Genomic DNA, 20,453 nt, shown 5'->3' with positions numbered 1-20,453 from the left:
TCGTCGTTCTCAAGGACATTCCACGCTGGAAAATATATAAAATTGAGAGCTGGATGGTCGAAGCCCACGCTTCATGCAGCGAACTCTTTAGTGAGCATACGCATACTGTAGTGAAATACGCCTTCCAAAATAGATGAAATAGAGTGGACAAGTGTCGCTCAACTCTTTAGAAAGTGCTCTTGTAATATGCATGGCGCGGAGGCTATTTCCGAACCACTTCGAGTTTGAGTATTTGCTGCACTTTCTATTAGATTTATTTGAGTTTTTTATAGCATTTGCGTGGTGTGTAGGAAAATAAAACGGTCTCATATTTTCAATCAAAACTTTCTTATTTAAGTGCTTTTATTTCACTATCAAAATATTGTACTATATATGTTTTATCTACATATCTTTGAGATGATTTATGATTTCAAACACAGTTGCCTTCACCATACGCATTGTTTGGATCAGCATGTTCTTTGGCGTGGAAAGTGTCCATGGCGATATTTTTGCATTTTTCTGAACAGAAAAAATTCTTGTCCGGATAATGCTCGTTGTTGCTGCACTCTGAGCACGGATATTGGTACACATCTTTGTCCACCACGCCGCAATTTCTGCAGTGAACGATCGGGAAGAACCAAGAAGCTTCCTGGCGCTTTTTAAGCACATCTTTATAATTAGTGCTGGATTTGTTCAATTCGTTCATGGCGACGTAATACAGAACTGAAGCCTTTTCTTTTGCGAACTCGTGCGACACTCTCGACTCTTCGTGAGGAACGCCTTTATTCATGAAATCAACCAGAGATATCATATTTTCTCCTTCCGCAAATTTATGCAACATGCGATCTAGAATGCTTTTGGTCACATTTTTACCCACCAACTCGGAGAAATTTTTTCTGGGAATTATTTTTAGAGCCAAGTAGAAAGCGAGACACTGCGTTTGGGGCACGGTCAAATTTCCACATTCCTCTTTTGCGTCTTTCATCAGGGCGTCCAGACTCTTGTCGGCTTTTTTCAAACGTTTAACTCTCGTGAGGTCGTCATTTTTTTGGAGACAGTATTTAATGAGAGCAAGTAACAAGATCGATGACATTTCCAAGTCCAGAGGAATATCTTTGAAAATATTTTCCTTGTGAAAGCCGATTTCGCACAACACTTTCATCAGATCGCTTCTTACATTGGCCGCATAGTCGGAATCCGGCTTGCGGTTGACGTTTGTTGCGGGATGCGAGTCTATTGCCTTTTCGAGTAAATTGAAAAAATCGATCGTTTGCCTATCATAGTAGTAGTTGTTGGTCTGTGATGAGAGTCCGGAACTTGATGAGAACCCGCTTCTGTTTATCAGCACCTCAAAAAGCGAGTCGAACAAGTGCAAAAATTGGTCAAAATGGGTCTGGAATGATCTGTCCGTGGAGAAAATAAAACGGAGATTGTCTAACGTCGATTTAAAGTAGGTCTTGAGAAGAATCGGCGATGAAAACTCCCTATTCACGTAATATGCAAGGTGTTGTCCATCCATTTTTTTAACATGCATTTTATGGTCTTGATTAATTTGGACATCGTATACCCAAATGAGCATGTTGATTGTAGCTACGTACCATCCTTTCATTTCACTGCTGATCGCCGTCTCTTTGTCGTTTGTGAACAGTTCGAGCATGGAGGCCACGAAACAAGGCAAAAGGTATTGCTCGAACTGCCAATCATTCAGTCCGGGGTAAATGGCGATGTAATTATGGGGCTTATGTAGGATATTCTGCCTATGCAATTTTACTCTCTCCCTTACTACTTTCTTGATTCTTGCCTGTAAAGAATGAACAAAACCATTTAAAAATTCGCCTTTGAAAACAAAAAGAGAAATACGTAGTAAATATCTGGAGTCGGTCAATAACTTTGTAATTGAAATACATATCTGAATTTAAATACATATATTTTGCAAAATTTTGAATAAAGCGACAGAGTTGGGGATGCGAAAATAGATAGCCGCCACAATGGGCTCGCAAGCTCCTCGGCGGCTACTCATTTATTGTTATCGGTTCTGTGGTGCCATATATTGGGACATGATGAGCTCAAATTCAAAATTCAAATTAACTTTTATTCCATTAATCCGAAACATATACAGGTGCGATTTTGGAATGATCTCTTAAGCCACGGGATTGCTCTTGGCAGAGAATTAAAAATCGATAATTTTTTTTTTTGCTTTTTTTATCCCTGTCCGAGGACCGGAGGACCGGGAAGGGCGCGCACTGCACTAGCACGAATGCTGAAACCCGGGTCCCAATAACACCGCGAACGGATAACATGGGCACACCAGGCCGCACAGGGACCCAGCCCACTCAAGGGCCACTTGCCTCTGCACCAAGGACTGCATTGAAACGCTAGACATTCGTCCCGTGAAGCCAAATCACGCATGCTGGAAAGGTGCAAACCAGCAAGTAGCGAGTCGGCGCCGGTGCGCCTCCCAGCCCGTTGAGCAATTGAGCAATTCGAGTCACTAAACTAACCACTTTTTGCCATCTCTGACATTGGGTAGCCAGTATTAGATCTCCCAACTGCTCAAATACCTCCCATTGCGTTGACACTCCTGAGAGTGCCATAACAATGCGAGCCAACGGGCTGGATAATAATAATAAAAAGTTTGGATATCAAGGATTTTGTACTCTGGCCTACTCGTATATAAATATTAGCGGCCGTTTAGCAAATACTAACCATACATTAACTTAGAGGTAAAAATTAGTTTAAATGTTAAAAAAGCATATAAAAGAAAAATGTAAAATAAAATTTTGAAGCGCATTACGCATATCAAGGTAAAAATCATTAATTAAAGTGGCGCTAAACCGTAAAACATTCTTTGAAGATTGCGGGAAATCTATCATATTTAAATCCGGTTTTAGATTTACCTCAAATTTGTGTGCAATCGTGGCTGGATCTTCAGTGTAGCAAGGACATTTTTCATCCACCGCATCAATTTCAGGTTGAAACTTTGACTCTATCCCACTGTTACCAAGCAGACTCGATATTTTGACAGGAGGGTATTCGGTAAAATCTCTAATATCTAAGTCTTCTAACAATCTCTCATCACAAGGAAGATCATCATAATTGACCCTTAGTAACTTGCTTGGGTCAATTTTCGTCAATTCGTGGAGACGGCTCTTAGCGCGGTTGGCAAAGTCATTCATTTTTAGGTATTGCGAGATGGTCAATGCAGTGCCAATTATTCCATTTTCTTCTTTCCTGATCCGCAGCAATGCGGTAATATCTATATAAAAGTATTTTACAACAAGTAATATCAGCTCATTAATACATACCTATTTCTCTTTTCAACTGTGAAACCACTCTACGGAACTCATCGTCCTGTGACAAAAATTTTCTGAGCTTCTGGCTGAACTCGAGTTTATGATTACAGAATGCTTGAAGCGATTCCAATAATTCGTCAATTCCAACAACAGTCTTGTCTATTACTTCCTCTAAAGACCCTACTTCAAAGACATATTCATCACTTTCAAACATTGTGAGGCGTTCCGATGTAGTTTTGTTCCAAAAGGATAACTCGTAAATGTTACACGGCACTTGATATTTGACTACCTCCAATTTGTTCAGAGCGACATGTGAATTGCCCCAAGCGAGTTTCTTGTACGACCTGATTACGTTTAACAAATCGTGATCAATGTAAATTTTCATGAACTGATATGGAAAATCGATTCCAGGAAATAAATTTCTCAAGTCCTGATACTTCAAATCAACACAGGCCTGAAGAAAGCTGAATCCTTGCAAAACGTAGTTCCACGCGGATCTGTTCCATTGGAAGATGCGGATTACGACATTTTTATCTTTGCCGTGTAAACGAGAAGGCAAATGATCTAGCTCTGACAACTCCATTGAAATTTTGTATATTTCGATCATGAAAGCGACGAGCCACTGGTGGAACAATGCTGGTTGGAAATGCAATTGCATCAGCACCCAAGGATCGTTAATATATTCCTCGACTCTTTGGCACTGCGGTGGATTCCCTTGCTTCGAATTGAAATAAAATAAAATTTCAAAATACTAACCAAAATTTCATATTACCGGAAACAAATCAGCCATCTTGTTATCAGAAATGTATGGAGCCGCGCAAGTGGTGCAATCGTTAGAATTTATGTCTTCACTTCTGGCATTTAAATGCTCCTGGAATTCGTTCCAGGCGCATTGGTTGTGGCCCTTGCTGCTAATCAAAAAGTGAAGCGCCACTGCCCAGTACTGTCCGTTTGGACTGTTCTTGACCATTTCTTTTACGTCCATCCTGTGGTGCCTATCAGAGATTTAAAAAAAAAATTAAAGGAAATATAAAAAATATCTTACTCCATCGGAATGTAGAATGGGAACAATTTGTTGAGGTTCTTGAATATTGCGATTTGCTGCTCCTTCTCGGCTTTGCTGCAGAATTGAGCATTTTCAAACACAGCAGAGTCTTCCAGCTTCAAATCAGGGTTGTTTGCTATCGAAACCCATGGCACTGAGGCCAACGGCCGACTTGACTCCGCCATAATTCTTTTCCTTTTTATGTAAAAAGGCTTGAATATATTATTTTTTTCTATGGAAATAATGAATGGAGTCTCACCAGCCTTTGAATTCTAGGCAATCAAGCGAATTTTACTCAGCGCAGCAGAGTGCCTCTTTTTGTTGCAGGCCAGGGTATGTAGTGCTCAATTTGGAAATAAAGAAGGTTTTATTCATGAGAGTGGGAATAAAAGCGAAGAATGTGGATGAAAAGGAAGGCCTTGTAGAACATAAGAAATTCTTGCCCCTACAAATTCTACGAATTTCAGAAATGAAATGTTACTTGGAATCTTTACAATGTTGATGGCTTTTTGCATGCTTATCAAAATTTGAGCAGTTCCATTTTCTTTTTTCTGCAATGCCTTCTAGAATTAAACGTCATGAAATAAATGGTGGGTTTAACAATTTTCTGAATTAAAAATAGATAATTTAATAAAACAATTCCAATAATATTAATTACGCGCGTTTGAATGAATGAGAAAGTTATGCTACCCGCACTGAATGTCTGCTCAGCGGAACAGTGTTTATTTCGTTTCAAGGCGAAAGCATGAAAGGCACTTGGGGGCACTGGCCTCATTGGAGGGAGCCCAGTTCTTCTCGTTCTTCTTAGTGATGCATTAATCTTTGCTGAATTGTATAATTGTTTTATCAAATTATTTCCAGTTGTCTGTGAAAATAATTTTAGGCAGTGTTACATAATAACATGACTTAGTTTTGCTCTTGGACTAATTTTAAAAATGAGAAAAACGCTTAAATAAGCTAGAACTACTTTTTTCTAAAGATATATAATTTATCAAATGACTCCGCTCTGCGCAGTATGGATAGCTTTTAGTAAAATCTTAAGGGGAAAAATCTCTCTCATACTGTGCAGCGTCAGTGTTATTTCGTTTTTTTGCTCTTGAGGTTTCTCTTGAACACGGCGTCTAGGGGTAAACGGGTACGGGATTTGAGACGAAACCCTGATGTTTCAGAAGGGAAAGGGCGCGGCCATATTACTGGCCGCGGCTGATGAGCAACTAGGCAAGTCAGTCCAGATCGTACTAGGTGTGGAAAATAAAATAACCGTCTTTTGTTGGTAGCACACGAAAGCAAAAAAGGAGTACTCTTGCACGAATTGAATGACCTGCATGCACTATGCTATGCGTCGTCATTAATTCAGTTGTTTTAACTATATTTAATAAATGATCATCGGTAAATTAAATTGGAATAAATATCTTACAAAAATGATTATTTAAAAGTATAGCTGATGCCGCAGTAAACACTACTCTTCTGAGTAAGTTCGTGAATAGTTAAGCCAATCAGTAATATAAATTCCATAAAATTACTTCCACGTGTTTCTTTTTTGTCAACATTTTAACGATTTAAAATATCGCTAATTGCCATAGGTCTCCTACAATGGCTGGAGGATTTTTTGCAATAGACCGAAACTACTTCTGGGAGGTGTTCTCATGCATATACGATGAACAAATTTAATGGACGTTTGGGGAGGCCTTGAAATGTCCTTCAGAGTAATGGACAGATTGGCATATTTTTAGACCAACATGTTAAATTGCAAAATGTAGGTTTGGATCTATGGAGGTAATGCCCTGCTCCCGCGTCGGCCACATTTTCCGGCCTTTCCACCCATAAACATTCCCAAGTGGTAAGGACACACCCTCGGCATCAACACGGCCAGAGTTGTCGAGGTCTGGATGGATGAATCCCGGACGCTCGCTGGCACAAACTGCCAGTCAAACTTACATGCAGCCTTGACATAACTGTTAAATCTGAAAAAAAGCCATTATTTACTTTTTATTTGAAGAAAGATGCACATTTATTTTCTCATTACAAGATTATTTACATATCAATTTATATTTCAGAATCTGAAATCATGGCGTTTGTGAGAAAATCGGCAAAAAGCTGTGGATTTCCAGGTACATAATCGTTCAAACTATTTAAGTCCATTTTCTGAAGGGTTTTGTACAAAGTGCCGCAAGTGCAATACAACAGATAGCCTAGCTCAGCGAATTTCTGGGCAAGCTCCAGTTGGTGGTTGTCGTGCAGGTCTTCATTGACAACCACGACCAACTTCTTGCCCAGTCCGAGAGCCTCGAGGCACGTGCCGGCTCCTGCGTGGCTCAGGATCAGATCTGCTGAGGACATGTCCTGCTGGAGCGAGTCCTTGAACCGATACGAGCTGATTTGCACACCTTCCAGACTGCAGTCCGGAGGAATAAACGAGCCATTTCCGTACTGGATCTTCAACCGGGTGTAACCTCGACTTTTCAGTACCTTCAAAACGCCTGGGGTGACCAAAACCTCGGTGAATTTGTCGAATTTTGTCGAGCCGACAGTGACAAAGACAGTCTTGTTTACGCCCGCCATATGATTTGCTTGCGCGCGCACATTTCCGGCGTAATAACCGGTATATTTTTTGCGTTCACTGCATACAGGTTTAAGATGATCATTATCATGGTGCATAAGGGAAGCGGTGTTGCAATATAACCGGTTTTCTATAGGAAGATAAAAACAAAAAACCTTCTCTTACCGGCTGCTAAATAACAATAACAACATAATATTATTGTGTTCGTGAGAACCTGGTGAGAACTGCAGGCGTTTGGTTTTGTTTTTCAGAAAATTAGCTGGAAATATCGGCTCAAGTCAATTTCAATTTGATCGGTACGTAATAATTGCTTTGTTAAAACAGATGGTTTCATGTGTCTGAGTCATGTCGCTCGATTTTCAATCATTTTCTAAATTTTATTCACCCGATTTGACCATGACTGTGCATGATGTGCATATAAATATGTAACATACATTTTTCAAGTTGTCATCTCTTATCGATTTAAAAATACATAAATAGATATATTATTTTTTAACGAGTAAGATCAACTAACTTTAACTTCCTCCTGGTATCGGAAAAATTGCGCTTTTTTAACACAATATCCACAATTTCAATTCGACAATGAAAATTTGGGTATATATATGTATATAAAATATTTTATCAATTTTTTCTTTCAGGCAAAAATGCTGCGAAATTTGGCTAGCCGAAAACTCGTCACTCGCATCACCCGATTCAATTCAACCAGATGGTCCTCCGTGGCAGCACCATCAGAGGCTGTCATCACCTCATTTCCAGAAAACCCTAGTAGCAAGAGCGAGGAGGTTGTCTTGCAGAAGGTCTTTGCTGAGAGAGAAAATGATTTGCCCGCATCACAAATGAAAAATCCATACGAAAAGGAGAAGGTGAAATGCATTCTTTGCCAGATGGACATCAGCCCAAGCTACAAAAATCTTCGGCTGCTGTCTCAGTTTGTCTCCTCTTTTACCGGCAGACCCTATGGCAGACACATTACCGGACTGTGCAAACACAAACACGAGCAGGTAGCCAGAGAAATTGCAAAAGCCAGGAGCTTGGGTATGATGCCAGTCATGCTGAAAAACGTCAAATTTTTGAAGGATCCTGCTCTTTATGATCCTGAAAAGCCACTGCGTCCTCATAGGTTTTAAAAGTCTGTTTAAGAATGATCACATAGCTGTGCGAACTCATCGATTTGATTAAAATAAACGAATTGTTAAAATGTACTACTCCTATATTTATATTCAACATCAGCATACTAATGGTGGTTTCCTCATAAAGGAATATTATTTGCTGAGATATATTCTACTGCGATTGGCTAGTTTGATTTTTGTTTTTAACAAATTAAAGGGAATATTTTTAATTGAAGAATGCACAGCAACAGGATTGAGTCTGAAATCGCAGTGGTATTGCCTTAAAGTCGAAGGAAACCACTGGAAACTTAAAACACTAAGGGCTGTAGCACCTACTGTACTGGTGAATTGGAAGGAGAATAAGGGAAATTTTACTTTCTACTTTTGGTAGGCGATTAAAATAGGTAAAATGGAATCCCAGCTATTTTTTATTTGTTTATATCAGTAGCAAATTTTGAACAAATGTGACATTGATTTTGAACCTAGCAGTAATCTATTATCTCGGCACAATCTTTGGCGCTAATTTTGCATTCATCCCAAACTGAAAAAAAATATTGCTCGCAGTTGCTGCACTTTGAGCGCGGGTATTTATAAACGTCTGTTAGTAAGCCGCACTTACTGCAGTAGTAGTAACGATCAATTTATATACAATTTTAAGTTCTGATTGTCAAATCGGAATGGGAAATTAATTAAATCAGATACTAGGATACAATCAATTTTGGTTTGATTTGAACAGGAATGATTTTGTGATTTATAAGCAAAAAGCGGTGTCATATAAAAAGAACTCATTTTTCTAAAACAAATTTTTCTACCTTGATTGAAGAACTAATTCTAAAATACTAGTTTTTTATGAAACTCCTCATGCTGTTTGGCGTGGTAAGTGTCCATTGCGCTCTTTTGGCATTCTTCCGAGCAGAAGAAATGTGTGTCTGGAGAGTAAATGATGCTGCACTTAAAACACTGATGGATTTTGGAACCGTCTATGTCCACCAAGCCGCAATTCCTGCAGTGGTCGATCGGGAAGAACCAAGTTTCCCCGGGGCAGTGGATCTTAATTTTATTGCTGCTTCTACCAACTTCGTTGAGGGCGACGTAGTACAGGACCGGAGCCTTTTCTTTTGCGAAAATGTGTGACACTCTCGGCTTTTCTTGGAGAGACATGTTTTTTATCCTATTTAAGAAATACTTGAGCAACAACATTTTTTCGCCCTTCACGTAGTCCTCCAAAACGTGATCTAGACAGCTCTGGGTCGATTTTTTATTCAACAGCATGGAGAAATTTTCTCTGGGAATTATTTTCATAGCCAAATAGAAAGCGAGACTCTGCCTTTTGCTCTCGGTCAAATTTTCACATTCCTCTCTTGCGTTTTTCATGAGTGCGTCCAAACTCTTGTCGGGTTTTTTCAAACGATGAACTCCCGTGAGGTCATCCTTGGCGTCTTTCTGCCGCAAGCAATATTTTACTAGAGCAAGTAACTGGATAGATGAAGTGTCCAGGCCTGGAGGAACATCATCAACGATGTTTTTTGGATGAAAGCCAACATGGCACAAAACTTTGATCAAGTGGTTCATTGCATCGCTAATCACATTGGGATCCATTATGAAGAGTTTTTTTAGAATGTCTTGATTGACGCTCAAAGCATTTTGAAGATTTAGGAAAAAATCAAAAGTCACCAAGTCGTAATGGCGGTTGGTCTGCGACGAGATTTCAGCACTCGGTGAGTATTTGCAGCTATTGTCCAGCACCTCGTTAAACGTCAACAGGCGTTGTAGATCATTTTTAAAATGCTTCACAAATGTTTCTTGTTTTTTTTCCAGATAAAAATCATCTCTGATCGTTGATTCGATAAAGGCCTTTAGCAAATTCGGACACGCAAACCGCTTTTTCAAAAACAAAGGAAGATACTTTTCCTCTAGCCCAAAGTCAATCCCCTCAAAATCTTCGTAAGCGGCGATGAGCTTGTCCACTACTTCGATATAAAATGTTTTGGAATGTTCATCAATATTCTGTGTTTGGGTGAACAGTTTGAGCATCGAGGCCACGAAGCAAGGCAAAAGGTACTGCGCGAACTGCCAATCATTGACTTCGTGGTTGTTGCCGCGTTCCTTTGAAACTTCGATGAGGTCTTCCACTTCGCGATGCATTGCGATTCTATTCTGCACTAATTTCTTGATTCTCCCCTGAAAATTGTGGAAATTTTCAATGAATGGATTTAAATATAGAAATAAAAATCACAAAAGTAATTAAAAGTACAATAAGTTCAACTGTATATTGTATGCACTAAAAGCAAATGATCAATTAGGTGGTTTTGCTGTATAAATTCAAGGGTAACGCATGAAATTAAAAACCAAAAACACTCGCGTTGCGTGAAATTAATCTATAAGAAGGAATGGCTGTCAGTGAATGAGCGATGGATATAGAAAATAATTATTTTGCACGTGCTTGTAGCTTGTAATCAACAGTACTATGTTTTTTCCAGCCCTGGGGGAATCATCGGCAGATTAATATTTAATTTTAGCCCTGCAGGGAAATGTTCAGAATAACACCGGCTTTAGTGAAAATTTACTGAAAAAGAACTAAAAGGAAAAACTTGTATGCAATTAACGTTTCTATGAAACTACTGGTCTACCAAATATGATATTTTTGAATGGGATCATTTTACTGGAATTCCGGCCTTACCACGAATCTATTTGCAATTTGGAATGGATCTTCATTGTAGCTGGGAATATTTTTATCTACCGTTCCGATTTCGTGATCAAGTGTTTCCTCCAAAGGTTTCTGCTCAAACCAAAATTTGTCGTTTTTGGAGTAATCCCGTAAATCTTTAGCATTAAAGTCTTCAAATAATTTCACATCTGGAAGGTCATCATAATTTACCCTGAGCAGCCGGCTCGGGTCAACTCCACTCACTTCGCAGATACGCATCTTCGCTTTGTTGGCGGCAATACTCATTAGATTGTATTGCATGATACTCATAATTGATCCGATGGTTCCATGCTCCTCCTTTCTGAACCGCATCGAAATAGAAATTTCTAAAATAAAATGATTTTGAAACTATACAACTGTAAAAAAATAATAAAAAGTCAATACCTTCGATTCTCTTCAAATCTAAAATAGCTCTAACGAATATGTTGTCTCGAAACAAAAATAATTTCAGCCTTTCGGTGAATACGAGATTGTGGTTGCAGTGCACCTGTAGCGATTCCAACAATTCGTCAATTTCTAAATTAGTACCATCAAGTTCTTCATCTTCTTCCTCTCGGAGCCCTGCATCTTGTTCTGCCGGATTATAAAAAATCTTGCGACGTTGCGATTTAGTGTTTGTCCAAAATTCCAAATCATAAATGTTCAACAGTGCTGGTTGATAGACATCGCAATCGATTTTGCTCAGAGCGACTTGTGAATTGCCCCAAGCGAGTTTCTTGGACGACCTGATCACTTTTAACACATCTGAGTGATGAAACACGAAGTGATGTGGAAATGTAATCCCAGGAAATTTTTTTTTCAACTCCTCAAAATTAGAGTTCAATTCAGCACAGGCCTGAAGGAAGCTGAAACCCTGCGAAACGTAGTCCCACGCGGATCTGGTCCATTTGAAGACCCGGATGATATCTTCTTGAGCTTTGCCGTGTAAACCGGACGGCAAGTAAGCTAGCTCTGACAACTCCATCGAAATCTTGATAACTGGGACCATCAATGCGACGAGCCACTGGTGGAACAAGACTGGCTGGAACTCCAGCTGCATCCGCACCCAATCATCGGAAAAATATCCCACTAATTTTCGGCACTGCGGTGGATTCCCTTCCTTAAATTCATGTCGAATAAAAATATTTTTGTAATGACAAAAATCAAAATTTTACCATACCGGGAACCAGGTATTCATCGTGAAATCTGAAATGTAGGAAGCCGCGCAGGTGGAATTATTTATATTTTTGCCTTTACTCTTGGCATCTAAATGCTTCTGGAATTCGTTCCACGCGTATTGATTGTGGCCCTTGCTGCTGATCAAAAAGTGAAGCGCCACTGCCCAGTACTGTCCGTTTGGTCTATTCTTGACCATTCCATTTACGTTCATCCTGTGGTGCCTATAAGACATTTAATATTGTTCTTAAGGAAATATAAATAATATCTTACTCAATTGGAATGTAGAATGGGAACATTTTGTTGAGGTTCTTGAATATTGCGATTTGCTGCTCCTTCTCGGCTTTGCTGCGGAATTGAACATTTTTAAACACTGCAGAGTCCTCCAGCTTCAAATCAGGGTTGTTGACTATCGGAACCCACGGCACTGGGGCCAACAGCCGACCTCTTTCTTCCATAATTCTTTTCCTGCCTGCGTGAAAACATGCTCAAATAATATATAATTTGCAGGGAAAATAACTGTTTCTTGCTTACCAGCCCTTTTTTATCTCTTGATAGTCATCCAGACGGTTTTTTTCTTGGTGCAGCAAGTCTCTGGTGCTGGCACGAGCTCGATTGTTAGTAAGGGAGTTTAGCTATTGTAAATAGGGACTTGGAAGGAATGAACGCCCGAGGAATTTAGAAAAATTCACCAAATGTTATAAATTCCTTCAATAAAGGAATTGAGCAGAGAATTGCCAGGGAAGGAATTTTTGAGGTTATGAACTTATTTTCTCTTGTGTGCTATGATGTTTTAGCACAGGACTGTAGCATGGAAAAATCAATGGTGGCGTTTAATAACAAACTTATCGAGACTGAATGAATTATTGATTTAATTTTTTGAAAAGTCTGCCCTCCTAAAATATAGAAATAAAAATGCTCCATTCGTTTAAAATGAAATGCAATTTAAATACTATTCCATTTAGGCGATTCCTCGCTTTTGTATATTGAAATAATGGAATATTATGCAACTTGCACGTCAAGGCTGCTCGGCGGCACAGTTTCTACTAAACTGCACGGTGAAGTTAAATATTTACTTTAAATTTAAGAGCCTTGCTCTCTATTTAGAGAGTAAACTTGCTTGGTGTAACCAGGGTGCAGCGATATTTTTTTTTTAATGTCAAACATTATGCTAAAAACACAAAAAATAGACCACTGGTTTTCCTCTACTGCGCGTAATAATTATAACATTCAAAAGTGCGTGCAACCGAGCCACCCCTCGAGTGGCAGGCGCTGCGGAAGAGGGTGCCGCACGGCGCCCAGGGTTCCGAATTTTCCCTACCCAGGTTTTTCGGTTTTAACCAGGCTAAAAATTGTCTTTTGGCCGTTCTTAAACCGCTAAAAAAAGTGTTGCATTTTTGCCATTGGAAAATAGGCAAGCCCTTCCTGGAATATGGGGAATAAATTTCTTCGTTTCATAAAATTGCAGTGAATAGCAAATCTGAAAAAAAAAACAGTAAAACCCATATTACCCCTCCTCAATCAAACCCAGGCAGGTTTTTCGGAACCCTGACTGCGCCGAGCTCGCGGCTCGCCAGCGGCCGCAGATGCATCTTCTGACCGAGAGCGCCAACGAAAACTGGATAACTGGACCATGCAGAGGATGCAGAGTGTGGCGATGTATGCTTGCATTGCAATATGACATGACCAATGACTCTCAAGCCGCTGGAGGATGGGAAAAGCGGGAGAAGCTACAGCGCACTACTTACAGGACTTACAGCAAGACAGCAGTGCTGCAGTGGCTCAGTGGCTGGAGTTTGTGGGAGGAGAGGGAGTGTGTGAAGGAGTGTTGAGTGTTTCTGAACTTTCTGAAGAAGCCGTCGAAGCCGAAAGCCGAGCCGACGCCCCACGGTAGCACGGAACAGACTATGTATATTATGCATGCCCAGATTGCCCAGAGAACGCCGAGTTCAGTCATCATCATCAGTGTGCGACTGTGCGTTCATTATTGCTAGCTGTAGCTGTAGCTGTCTAGCTTCTACATAAACTGATGTCTGATTGTGAAAAGGACTGTGGGCTCGTACGCGGAACACCAGCTGTGAGTCGCTTAAATTGAACTATCATACACATGCAAATTATATACATATGTATATTATGTTGTACATATATGTATGGAAAAATTACAGTTTTTGTCGCCGAGTTACAGTTTTTGCCACCCTTACTTTAACATGGGATTCTCATAAGAACTGGCGAGATGTGTAACCCGGAAGAAACTGTAACTTTACCATAATATAATAATTATGTAATGTTTCTACATGCATTATGTATCTACAATATTAATAATGTAGATACATAATAATTCCACCACTAATTTTGAGACAGAATATAAAATTCTTCGTTTTATTCTATGTTTTATGATAACATACATCATCATCATCATGCTTTTCTGTACATACAGAGAGTCATGGATTCGGATGCATCACATAATATCACGAACTACTCAGTGCCCGATGAAGTTGGTGAAAGGGATGAGCGGGGTGAAAGCATTGGGAGTGTTCCCTCCAACGTGGAAGCAAATATTGAGACATCAGTCTCCATTGTATCTGCCACTGATGCTTCATCCTCATCAGGCTCTATAGCAGAGCAAAATGAACAACGTATGAGCTTAATTTGAAAATCTTTGTGAACTATTACAAATTTTGTGTTTAGCAATTAACTGCATTGATCTCATGGAGCGAAACGATTGCCCAAAACTGTTCAAGCTTTTTGTCAAAAATGCCAAGGATGACGCAGCCTTACGGGTATAGATTTGATTTAAAAATGCTATATAATTATGTAATTTTATTTAATTTTCTTATGTCTGGATAGATCTCGGCCTCCAATTATGCTGGGTCATTGACTTTTGAACAGTACATGGGAGAGGTGACCATATCCGTCTTTTTTGCCATGGGATTTACCAATATCTCATCTATTCGCTTTGCTAATTTGGATGCTGCTGTCAATATGGTGTCAGATCAGGTAGATTTAACATTGATAGACCTTAATAAGATACAAACTTGTTTTTCACAATCAGCTGGAAGATATGCGAGTGGAGAAGATGCCATATCAACTATCTATCGAAAATGATTCGTCTGATGCAAGCTCCACAAATGAGACTTATGAGCAACCGTTCTTAAACCTCATTTCAAGCTGCTTCCCTGATGATTCCAATTGCAAGGAACAGGCTAAATTCTTCCTTAAATTCTGCAAGAAACTCTCGAATTGTTTTGCTGCTCAAGCAAGATACACTGGAAATTTGATTGGCGAGTTTGAAAAAAAAATGAATTTGCCCCTCCAAGCGTTATTATTTCCAAATTTTAACGTTTCATTAGAATGTTAAACGTATCAACTAAATGTCAAATTGAGAAATTACCAGAAAATGCTTTTTTGGCGAAACTATTCATATTACCACTGGCGAATTTTCTAATTATTACTGTTGTTAAGTGAAATTCCGCTTCTTTAATTACAGCGCGAGCGGTTGTAAGGAATATCTTGGACACTCTTCAAGAACGTACAGATGAAAGTCTGAGATTATCTGGCGGCGGAGAAATTGATGCTGAGAACAGAGAAGAACTGCGTCTCCTGTATGACCAAGTCCCACCATTCATTCAGCACTTGGGCCTTGGTTCTCGGCAAGTAATTCCTTAAAAGCATATAGTTGAATTTAATGATTTATTTTTCAGTGAGTACTGCGAAATTCCCATCAGAAAGGCCAGTTGTGAGGAGCTGTGTAGCTTGATGGTCAAACACCCTGCAGCTGTGGCCAAAAGAGAGGCCATGGATTATGTTGCACTGAGTCTTACGTCCTTGACAAGGGAAGAGCAAGCGCACGCAATCGAAGTAAACGAAAATTTAACATTACTGAGAAAGTTATTAAAGTGATTTGATATAGTGCTTTAGTGTTGTGGTGAAACAATTGGATGACGTTCACAGCAGCCATGTAAAGCGATTCATGAAGGAGAATGGTGACATTTTCAACCTCAACCTGAAAAATCGATGCATGGAGTTTGGCCCTTCTTACGAGATCTTGGAGACGAGTCGTCAACGGGGGTATGTCTTATTAAGGTTATTTATTTTAACTGTCGTGTGCTCTCATTGTATTGGCATTCCTGTCAGTGTCAGTCTGTGTGCGTTATTATGGGCTGGCTTAACCGGTTGCAGTCGAGTTTTGGCTCCCTGATTGCGGCTGACAAACATTATCAATTATTAACAGTGCTACTAAAGGGCCGGGAGCCGCTCTTTTCTTTGGCACGCTTAGACAATTGTCGACTTTTTTGGTTAAATTCTTGGCGGCTAGTGGCTGACCATGTGACCCATAATTAGCCTGTTAGCATGGCTGGCTGAGACTGCTTTAGATATTCAAGCATTTGGCAATCTATTTCTGGCTGCACTCTGTCAAAGAGATGGCAAAGGGTGGTTAATTAATAGTGCCCCAAAATGCTCCTGGCTGGGAGGACTCGCTAGTTGCTGGATTTCGCACCTTTCCAGCGGTTTATTTAATGACAAATTTGAGGCGTTTCAATAAAATAGCTGAAAAGATGGCCACAATGGGTCCAAGCTTCTCTGCGGCCACTTGCGAGCCCCTAAGTTATCTGCTCGGCTGTGAGCTCGTATCCCACAGGACGCGCTGAAAAATATTTAAATTTAATGTGCATTGGATTTTGTTATCTTTGTTGCAGATGGCTAAGCAGAAAGGCAAATGAGTTGTTTGAATTGGTCATGACTGGGCACTTGTTCAGTCGCTTTCCTGAGCTGCGCAAGTATGCTGCAGATTTCCTTGTCAAGAAGTACGCTGGCCAAAATATTCTTCTATCACTCTCTCAGTTTCTGTGCGAAAATAATGAGGTCAGATATTTCTTTTACATAAATGAAAAAATGGGCCAACTAAGGTTAAATTATCTTTGAACAGAACCTCAAGGATATGTGGAAGCCAATTGAAGCATTGATTGATAAGGTTAACCCAGATGATCTTGATGAAGCCTTTCATGCTTTGGTGCATGATGAGGATCTCTCTGATGAACACTGTTTGTACCTGATTGAAGTTCTCAAACACTTTGGAGAGATTGTTAAGAAGGTGAATTGCTTACGATTATTGTGTTACCCTCTGACATATTTATCTAGATACATTATAGCTCATTATATTTTACAAATTATAATTTTTTCATTCTAAGAAAGTTGGCAGGGATGCATTTTCTTACCAACCTACATTTTCACCAACAGTCTTAAACCATGTTCTACTATTATCTTGCGCTCAAAATAATATGATTTCCCCCCAGAAAAATCCAAACTCTCTAGATGAAGAAATTGCTCTGCTTAGCATTTTTATCTATTTTAATATTTGCCATGTTCCTTCGCTCAAATTCGCCACATTTTCTGTTTGTCCCAAAGTTCAAGTCAAGGTAGTTTGTAAAAAAATTAAAAAATTTGTTATAAATATAAATAATGCAATATAGTTAAAGTGATTAGGATGTTGGTAATATTTGAAAAAATATTTCTGAATTTTTTTCAATATCTAGTATTTAGCAATTTTTTCTATAAAGAAAATGAGCTTTGTAAAATTAATAAGATGTGTGCAAAGACAAAATCATTATGTGACCAATTAATAAATTAGCATAAAATATATATTTGACATGGTACTAACAATCATTCACAGAAGAAGCTTGGCGAGTTGAAAAAGAAGTTCAAAGTACTGCTGGTCAGTAATTTTGGCCGGCTGACCCGTCGTTTCGAGGAGAACCTGGAAGTGTTGGAGTCTCTTAAGCGATACTCTCAGTTCATCCCCAGCCAGAAATTAGCCAAGGTTGTTTCAACGAAATTAAAAGTTTTAAGTTAAAATATAAATTTTCAGGAGAAGGTCTACCTGGAGAAGTGCATCAAGATTCAGACCAAACAACAAAATTTGAGTACGGATCTGGACAAGAAGTTGAAGCTAGATGATCTCCCAGAGGTCAAGAATAACATTGTGCAGTGGAAAAAAGACCTGCCTTCCATTATTTCTGGCAATGCGACCGACGAGGAAGCATTGGAGGCGCTGGAGCAGGCAAAATTCTGCCTTGAAAATATGGAAGATGGTACTGAAGAATTGGCTCTGAGTTGCAAGGGCATTGTGAGAAAACTGGCCAGATATGTCACATCAGAAGACGCTGATGAATTTGAACAGGTAATACCAATATCCAATTTCAAATCTTGAGATGTGTCAAATGCCAGCAAATTTTTAATATGATTGTGAAAAATGGAGATCTCTGTTATCTTGTTCCGTGTGCAGCTATTTTTTCAGCCCCGTAGGTCTATAGTCAGCAGTATTGCACCTCTTAAACGTGATTTTTTGTACATATTTTCGTCTTGTTAGCCTTACTTGCCTTATTTTTTGCTTGTGGGAGTCTGGGTTTTCAAAAAGCTCACTGCATTTAAAACACTGGCGGGTTTTTCTGGAATTTAGCGCACTCTTCTGAAAGACATTCATTTCTATTAAAAATAAATAGTTTTCTTGGGATGACTAAAAAATAGCGATTTTTACAAATCAGTAATAATTAGTAATTACGCCGCTGTTTCACCAATAACCAAACATTCTAACACTATATTCTCAATTTTCCAAAAATTATAGACTTTTTGGCATGAAATGTTACCTTTTGGGGTTAAATTCGGATAAACCCAAAACTGGTGGGTTTTTACAGCTGGTTTTTTGCGCATTGTTAAATTGGCAAACCCTCATGGTGGTGGGTTGCCTATTTAATACATATCTCAACTGTATAATAAAATTCCCCCCATTTATTCAAGTGAAGACTGAATTTTTAATCTTAATAATACATATATATACATATAATTTCAATCAATTCACCGCTACAGGATTAATTTAACAAAATTAAGTTTCAAGATACTCCGATGCCATAACTCAATATTTGTGTTCTTTTGCAGCTCATCTTGCAAGCCCTCACAGTTGAAAATTTAGCTTGCCACGTTTTGTTGATTGACGATGAAAGTGATGAGGAGATGGAACAGCAATCTGATGATGTTCTCCCCTCCATCAAATCATTCGCAATAGGTGTTCAACGGCTCCTTCTGACTGGATTGGGCCCTAAAGTGGGCATAACTGTAAGTGAATTTTTTGTAATGTGCACGCAGATAAATTATTCAATTAAGAGCTTTTGTATTTAATATTTAGAGTAGGAAAACATTTAATATAACATATTACAGGCGTTGCAGTATCTCTTTGAAATACTCCTCCGCAGTCCTGAAGCTGTCGAAGTAGATGAAGACTTGCTGGTAATCAACTTGCAAAAGCTGATTTTGAGGCCCACTGGTGAAGCGAAAATCGGTGTGCGAATGAGAGTTAATGCCTTGAAAGTAATGTGCCACATCCAATGCATTAACTTATTCAAGAAAGTTTCCGCAGAGCTGTTCCTCGCTGTTGGAGATGTATAAATGATTTTGTGAATGCTATGAAAAATGTTTGAACCCTATCACCCTTACAGGACAGTTGCACGTCTATCCAGAAGGTTGTCTGCCAGCTCTTCTTAGAGCTGTTTATACAGGCAATCAAAAGCATTGCTGAGGCTGCCGAGGCTAAAGAGAAGTTAGGTTTTTCGAAGGTGCCGTTGTGTGTCTTGATGGGATTGTCAACAGATGCCATTGAAAGAGCTGAAGAGTCTACATTGGATGCTCTCATTCTTCGCATACAGGTACTAAACATTTTCCTATTTAATTGTGACTTATTTGCTCATTAATCTCTATACCAGCGATCAGTTGTGCATCTTATGAAGGAGTTGGGCAAGAATCGTTCCGAAAAATTCAGGCAGGCCACTTTGATGACGCACAAATCGCTTTGGTTAAAAGCTAGCAATGGTCAGAAGAAAGACGAAATTCTACTTGCTGCATTTGGAGCTCCGTTGGTGGGTGCTTTAACCCCCAAAGACAGAGGAGAATTGTTCGTATTTTTAATTTATTTTTTTTTGTTCACTATCTGATGAAATCAATTTTCAGGCTGAAAAAATTCCCGATCTCACGTGGCGAGAAAATTGGGAATAAGTACTTTGGAATTTACCACACTGCTCTAACTGAAGGTAATTGTTTTATTTTGTGCTACATAATTAAATTACTTGATGCTTGATTAGGATTCCAAGAGGCGCCTATCAATGACTCCCCTGATGCTCCAATGGAAGACATCGAAGATGGTGATTCGGAAGAGTACTGATTGCAAGTTGTATTATGCGCATCTCAAGTGGTTATTGATTTTCCCATGTCTTTGTTCAGCACGGACACTTTTTTGTTAATTTGAGTTTGGTTCATGTATTTTTCAATTAAAATTCTGATATTTAAAAGAGATGTTATCAAACTTAATGCCTCTCAATAAACAATTCAAATTTATCTCGTGTAATAGTATTAATTTGTGTCATTAAAAAGTCTTTATAATTAAATTTAATTATTGAAAACTATTATGCAGAGTTAGTTTAAAATTGCATTTTCCTGAACTATTCTTTAAGCCTTGAATTGAAAAAATGTAGGTCTTTATTTATTCTATTTCCTTTAAGTGGTTTTTACAAAAATAGGAGTTCCTCAGTTAGTTTCCTGAAGAACTAGCCCACAGCCT

General features: G+C 39.0%; 4 protein-coding genes across 7 annotated transcripts; 2 read left to right on the top strand and 2 right to left on the bottom strand.

Moving 5' to 3' along the window:
• Positions 1 to 381: 381 nt before the first annotated feature.
• Positions 382 to 6,340, bottom strand: LOC135935496 (uncharacterized). Of its 3 annotated transcripts, XM_065477885.1 has the most exons (7): positions 4,577 to 6,339; positions 4,318 to 4,512; positions 4,045 to 4,267; positions 3,285 to 3,990; positions 2,877 to 3,235; positions 1,157 to 1,780; positions 848 to 1,092 (listed from the first exon to the last, which is right to left on the bottom strand). In XM_065477885.1, exons 2-7 carry the CDS (start codon positions 4,500 to 4,502, stop codon positions 994 to 996), a joined length of 2,196 nt encoding a protein of 731 aa, XP_065333957.1. In that variant the 5' UTR covers positions 4,503 to 4,512; positions 4,577 to 6,339; the 3' UTR covers positions 848 to 993. The 3 variants fall into 3 exon arrangements, with proteins under 3 accessions (XP_065333954.1, XP_065333956.1, XP_065333957.1); XM_065477882.1 differs by having other exon boundaries at positions 382 to 1,780; positions 4,577 to 6,340; XM_065477884.1 differs by having other exon boundaries at positions 382 to 1,780; positions 4,318 to 4,506; positions 4,577 to 6,340.
• Positions 6,086 to 6,879, bottom strand: LOC135937488 (UDP-N-acetylglucosamine transferase subunit ALG13 homolog). Its single transcript, XM_065480639.1, has 2 exons — positions 6,500 to 6,879; positions 6,086 to 6,281 (listed from the first exon to the last, which is right to left on the bottom strand). Exons 1-2 carry the CDS (start codon positions 6,877 to 6,879, stop codon positions 6,086 to 6,088), a joined length of 576 nt encoding a protein of 191 aa, XP_065336711.1.
• A 191-nt stretch (positions 6,880 to 7,070) lies between these two features.
• On the top strand, positions 7,071 to 8,079 carry mRpS18C (mitochondrial ribosomal protein S18C). Its single transcript, XM_065477888.1, has 2 exons — positions 7,071 to 7,094; positions 7,516 to 8,079. The coding sequence occupies exon 2, from the start codon at positions 7,522 to 7,524 to the stop codon at positions 8,002 to 8,004; it is 483 nt and encodes a 160-aa protein (XP_065333960.1). The 5' UTR covers positions 7,071 to 7,094; positions 7,516 to 7,521; the 3' UTR covers positions 8,005 to 8,079.
• A 5,587-nt stretch (positions 8,080 to 13,666) lies between these two features.
• Positions 13,667 to 20,230, top strand: LOC135936541 (uncharacterized). Of its 2 annotated transcripts, XM_065479391.1 has the most exons (18): positions 13,667 to 13,925; positions 14,286 to 14,484; positions 14,537 to 14,628; positions 14,696 to 14,845; positions 14,901 to 15,129; positions 15,336 to 15,498; positions 15,550 to 15,706; positions 15,759 to 15,916; positions 16,546 to 16,711; positions 16,776 to 16,940; positions 17,520 to 17,666; positions 17,715 to 18,026; positions 18,782 to 18,958; positions 19,061 to 19,282; positions 19,339 to 19,545; positions 19,603 to 19,790; positions 19,847 to 19,926; positions 19,978 to 20,230. In XM_065479391.1, exons 1-18 carry the CDS (start codon positions 13,878 to 13,880, stop codon positions 20,055 to 20,057), a joined length of 2,940 nt encoding a protein of 979 aa, XP_065335463.1. In that variant the 5' UTR covers positions 13,667 to 13,877; the 3' UTR covers positions 20,058 to 20,230. The 2 variants fall into 2 exon arrangements, with proteins under 2 accessions (XP_065335463.1, XP_065335464.1); XM_065479392.1 differs by lacking the exons at positions 19,847 to 19,926; positions 19,978 to 20,230 and having other exon boundaries at positions 13,671 to 13,925; positions 19,339 to 19,439; positions 19,490 to 19,545; positions 19,603 to 19,676.
• The last annotated feature ends 223 nt before the right edge of the window (positions 20,231 to 20,453 follow it).

The sequence above is a fragment of the Cloeon dipterum genome, chromosome 2 (assembly GCF_949628265.1).
Source record: "Cloeon dipterum chromosome 2, ieCloDipt1.1, whole genome shotgun sequence".
Taxonomy (NCBI): domain Eukaryota; kingdom Metazoa; phylum Arthropoda; class Insecta; order Ephemeroptera; family Baetidae; genus Cloeon; species Cloeon dipterum.
The sequence above is the reverse complement of the archived record's forward strand: the minus strand, read 5'-3'. Positions and strand labels throughout refer to the sequence as shown.

What these genes read in the sequence shown, in the direction of transcription:
- LOC135935496 (XM_065477882.1), bottom strand. Translation starts at nt 4,502, where the DNA reads ATGGCGGAGTCAAGTCGGCCGTTGGCCTCAGTGCCATGGGTTTCGATA. An exon ending in CCATTCTACATTCCGATGGA is followed by an intron (nt 4,268 to 4,317) that starts GTAAGATATTTT and finishes AATCTCTGATAG; the next exon opens with GCACCACAGGATGGACGTAA. An exon ending in CGATTGCACACAAATTTGAG is followed by an intron (nt 1,781 to 2,876) that starts GTAAATCTAAAA and finishes CATTCTTTACAG; the next exon opens with GCAAGAATCAAGAAAGTAGT.
- LOC135937488 (XM_065480639.1), bottom strand. Translation starts at nt 6,879, where the DNA reads ATGGCGGGCGTAAACAAGACTGTCTTTGTCACTGTCGGCTCGACAAAA. An exon ending in GCTGAGCTAGGCTATCTGTT is followed by an intron (nt 6,282 to 6,499) that starts GTATTGCACTTG and finishes GCTTTTTTTCAG; the next exon opens with ATTTAACAGTTATGTCAAGG.
- mRpS18C (XM_065477888.1), top strand. Translation starts at nt 7,522, where the DNA reads ATGCTGCGAAATTTGGCTAGCCGAAAACTCGTCACTCGCATCACCCGA.
- LOC135936541 (XM_065479391.1), top strand. Translation starts at nt 13,878, where the DNA reads ATGTCTGATTGTGAAAAGGACTGTGGGCTCGTACGCGGAACACCAGCT. An exon ending in CACTTGGGCCTTGGTTCTCG is followed by an intron (nt 15,499 to 15,549) that starts GCAAGTAATTCC and finishes TTTATTTTTCAG; the next exon opens with TGAGTACTGCGAAATTCCCA. An exon ending in GCCCTAAAGTGGGCATAACT is followed by an intron (nt 18,959 to 19,060) that starts GTAAGTGAATTT and finishes AACATATTACAG; the next exon opens with GCGTTGCAGTATCTCTTTGA.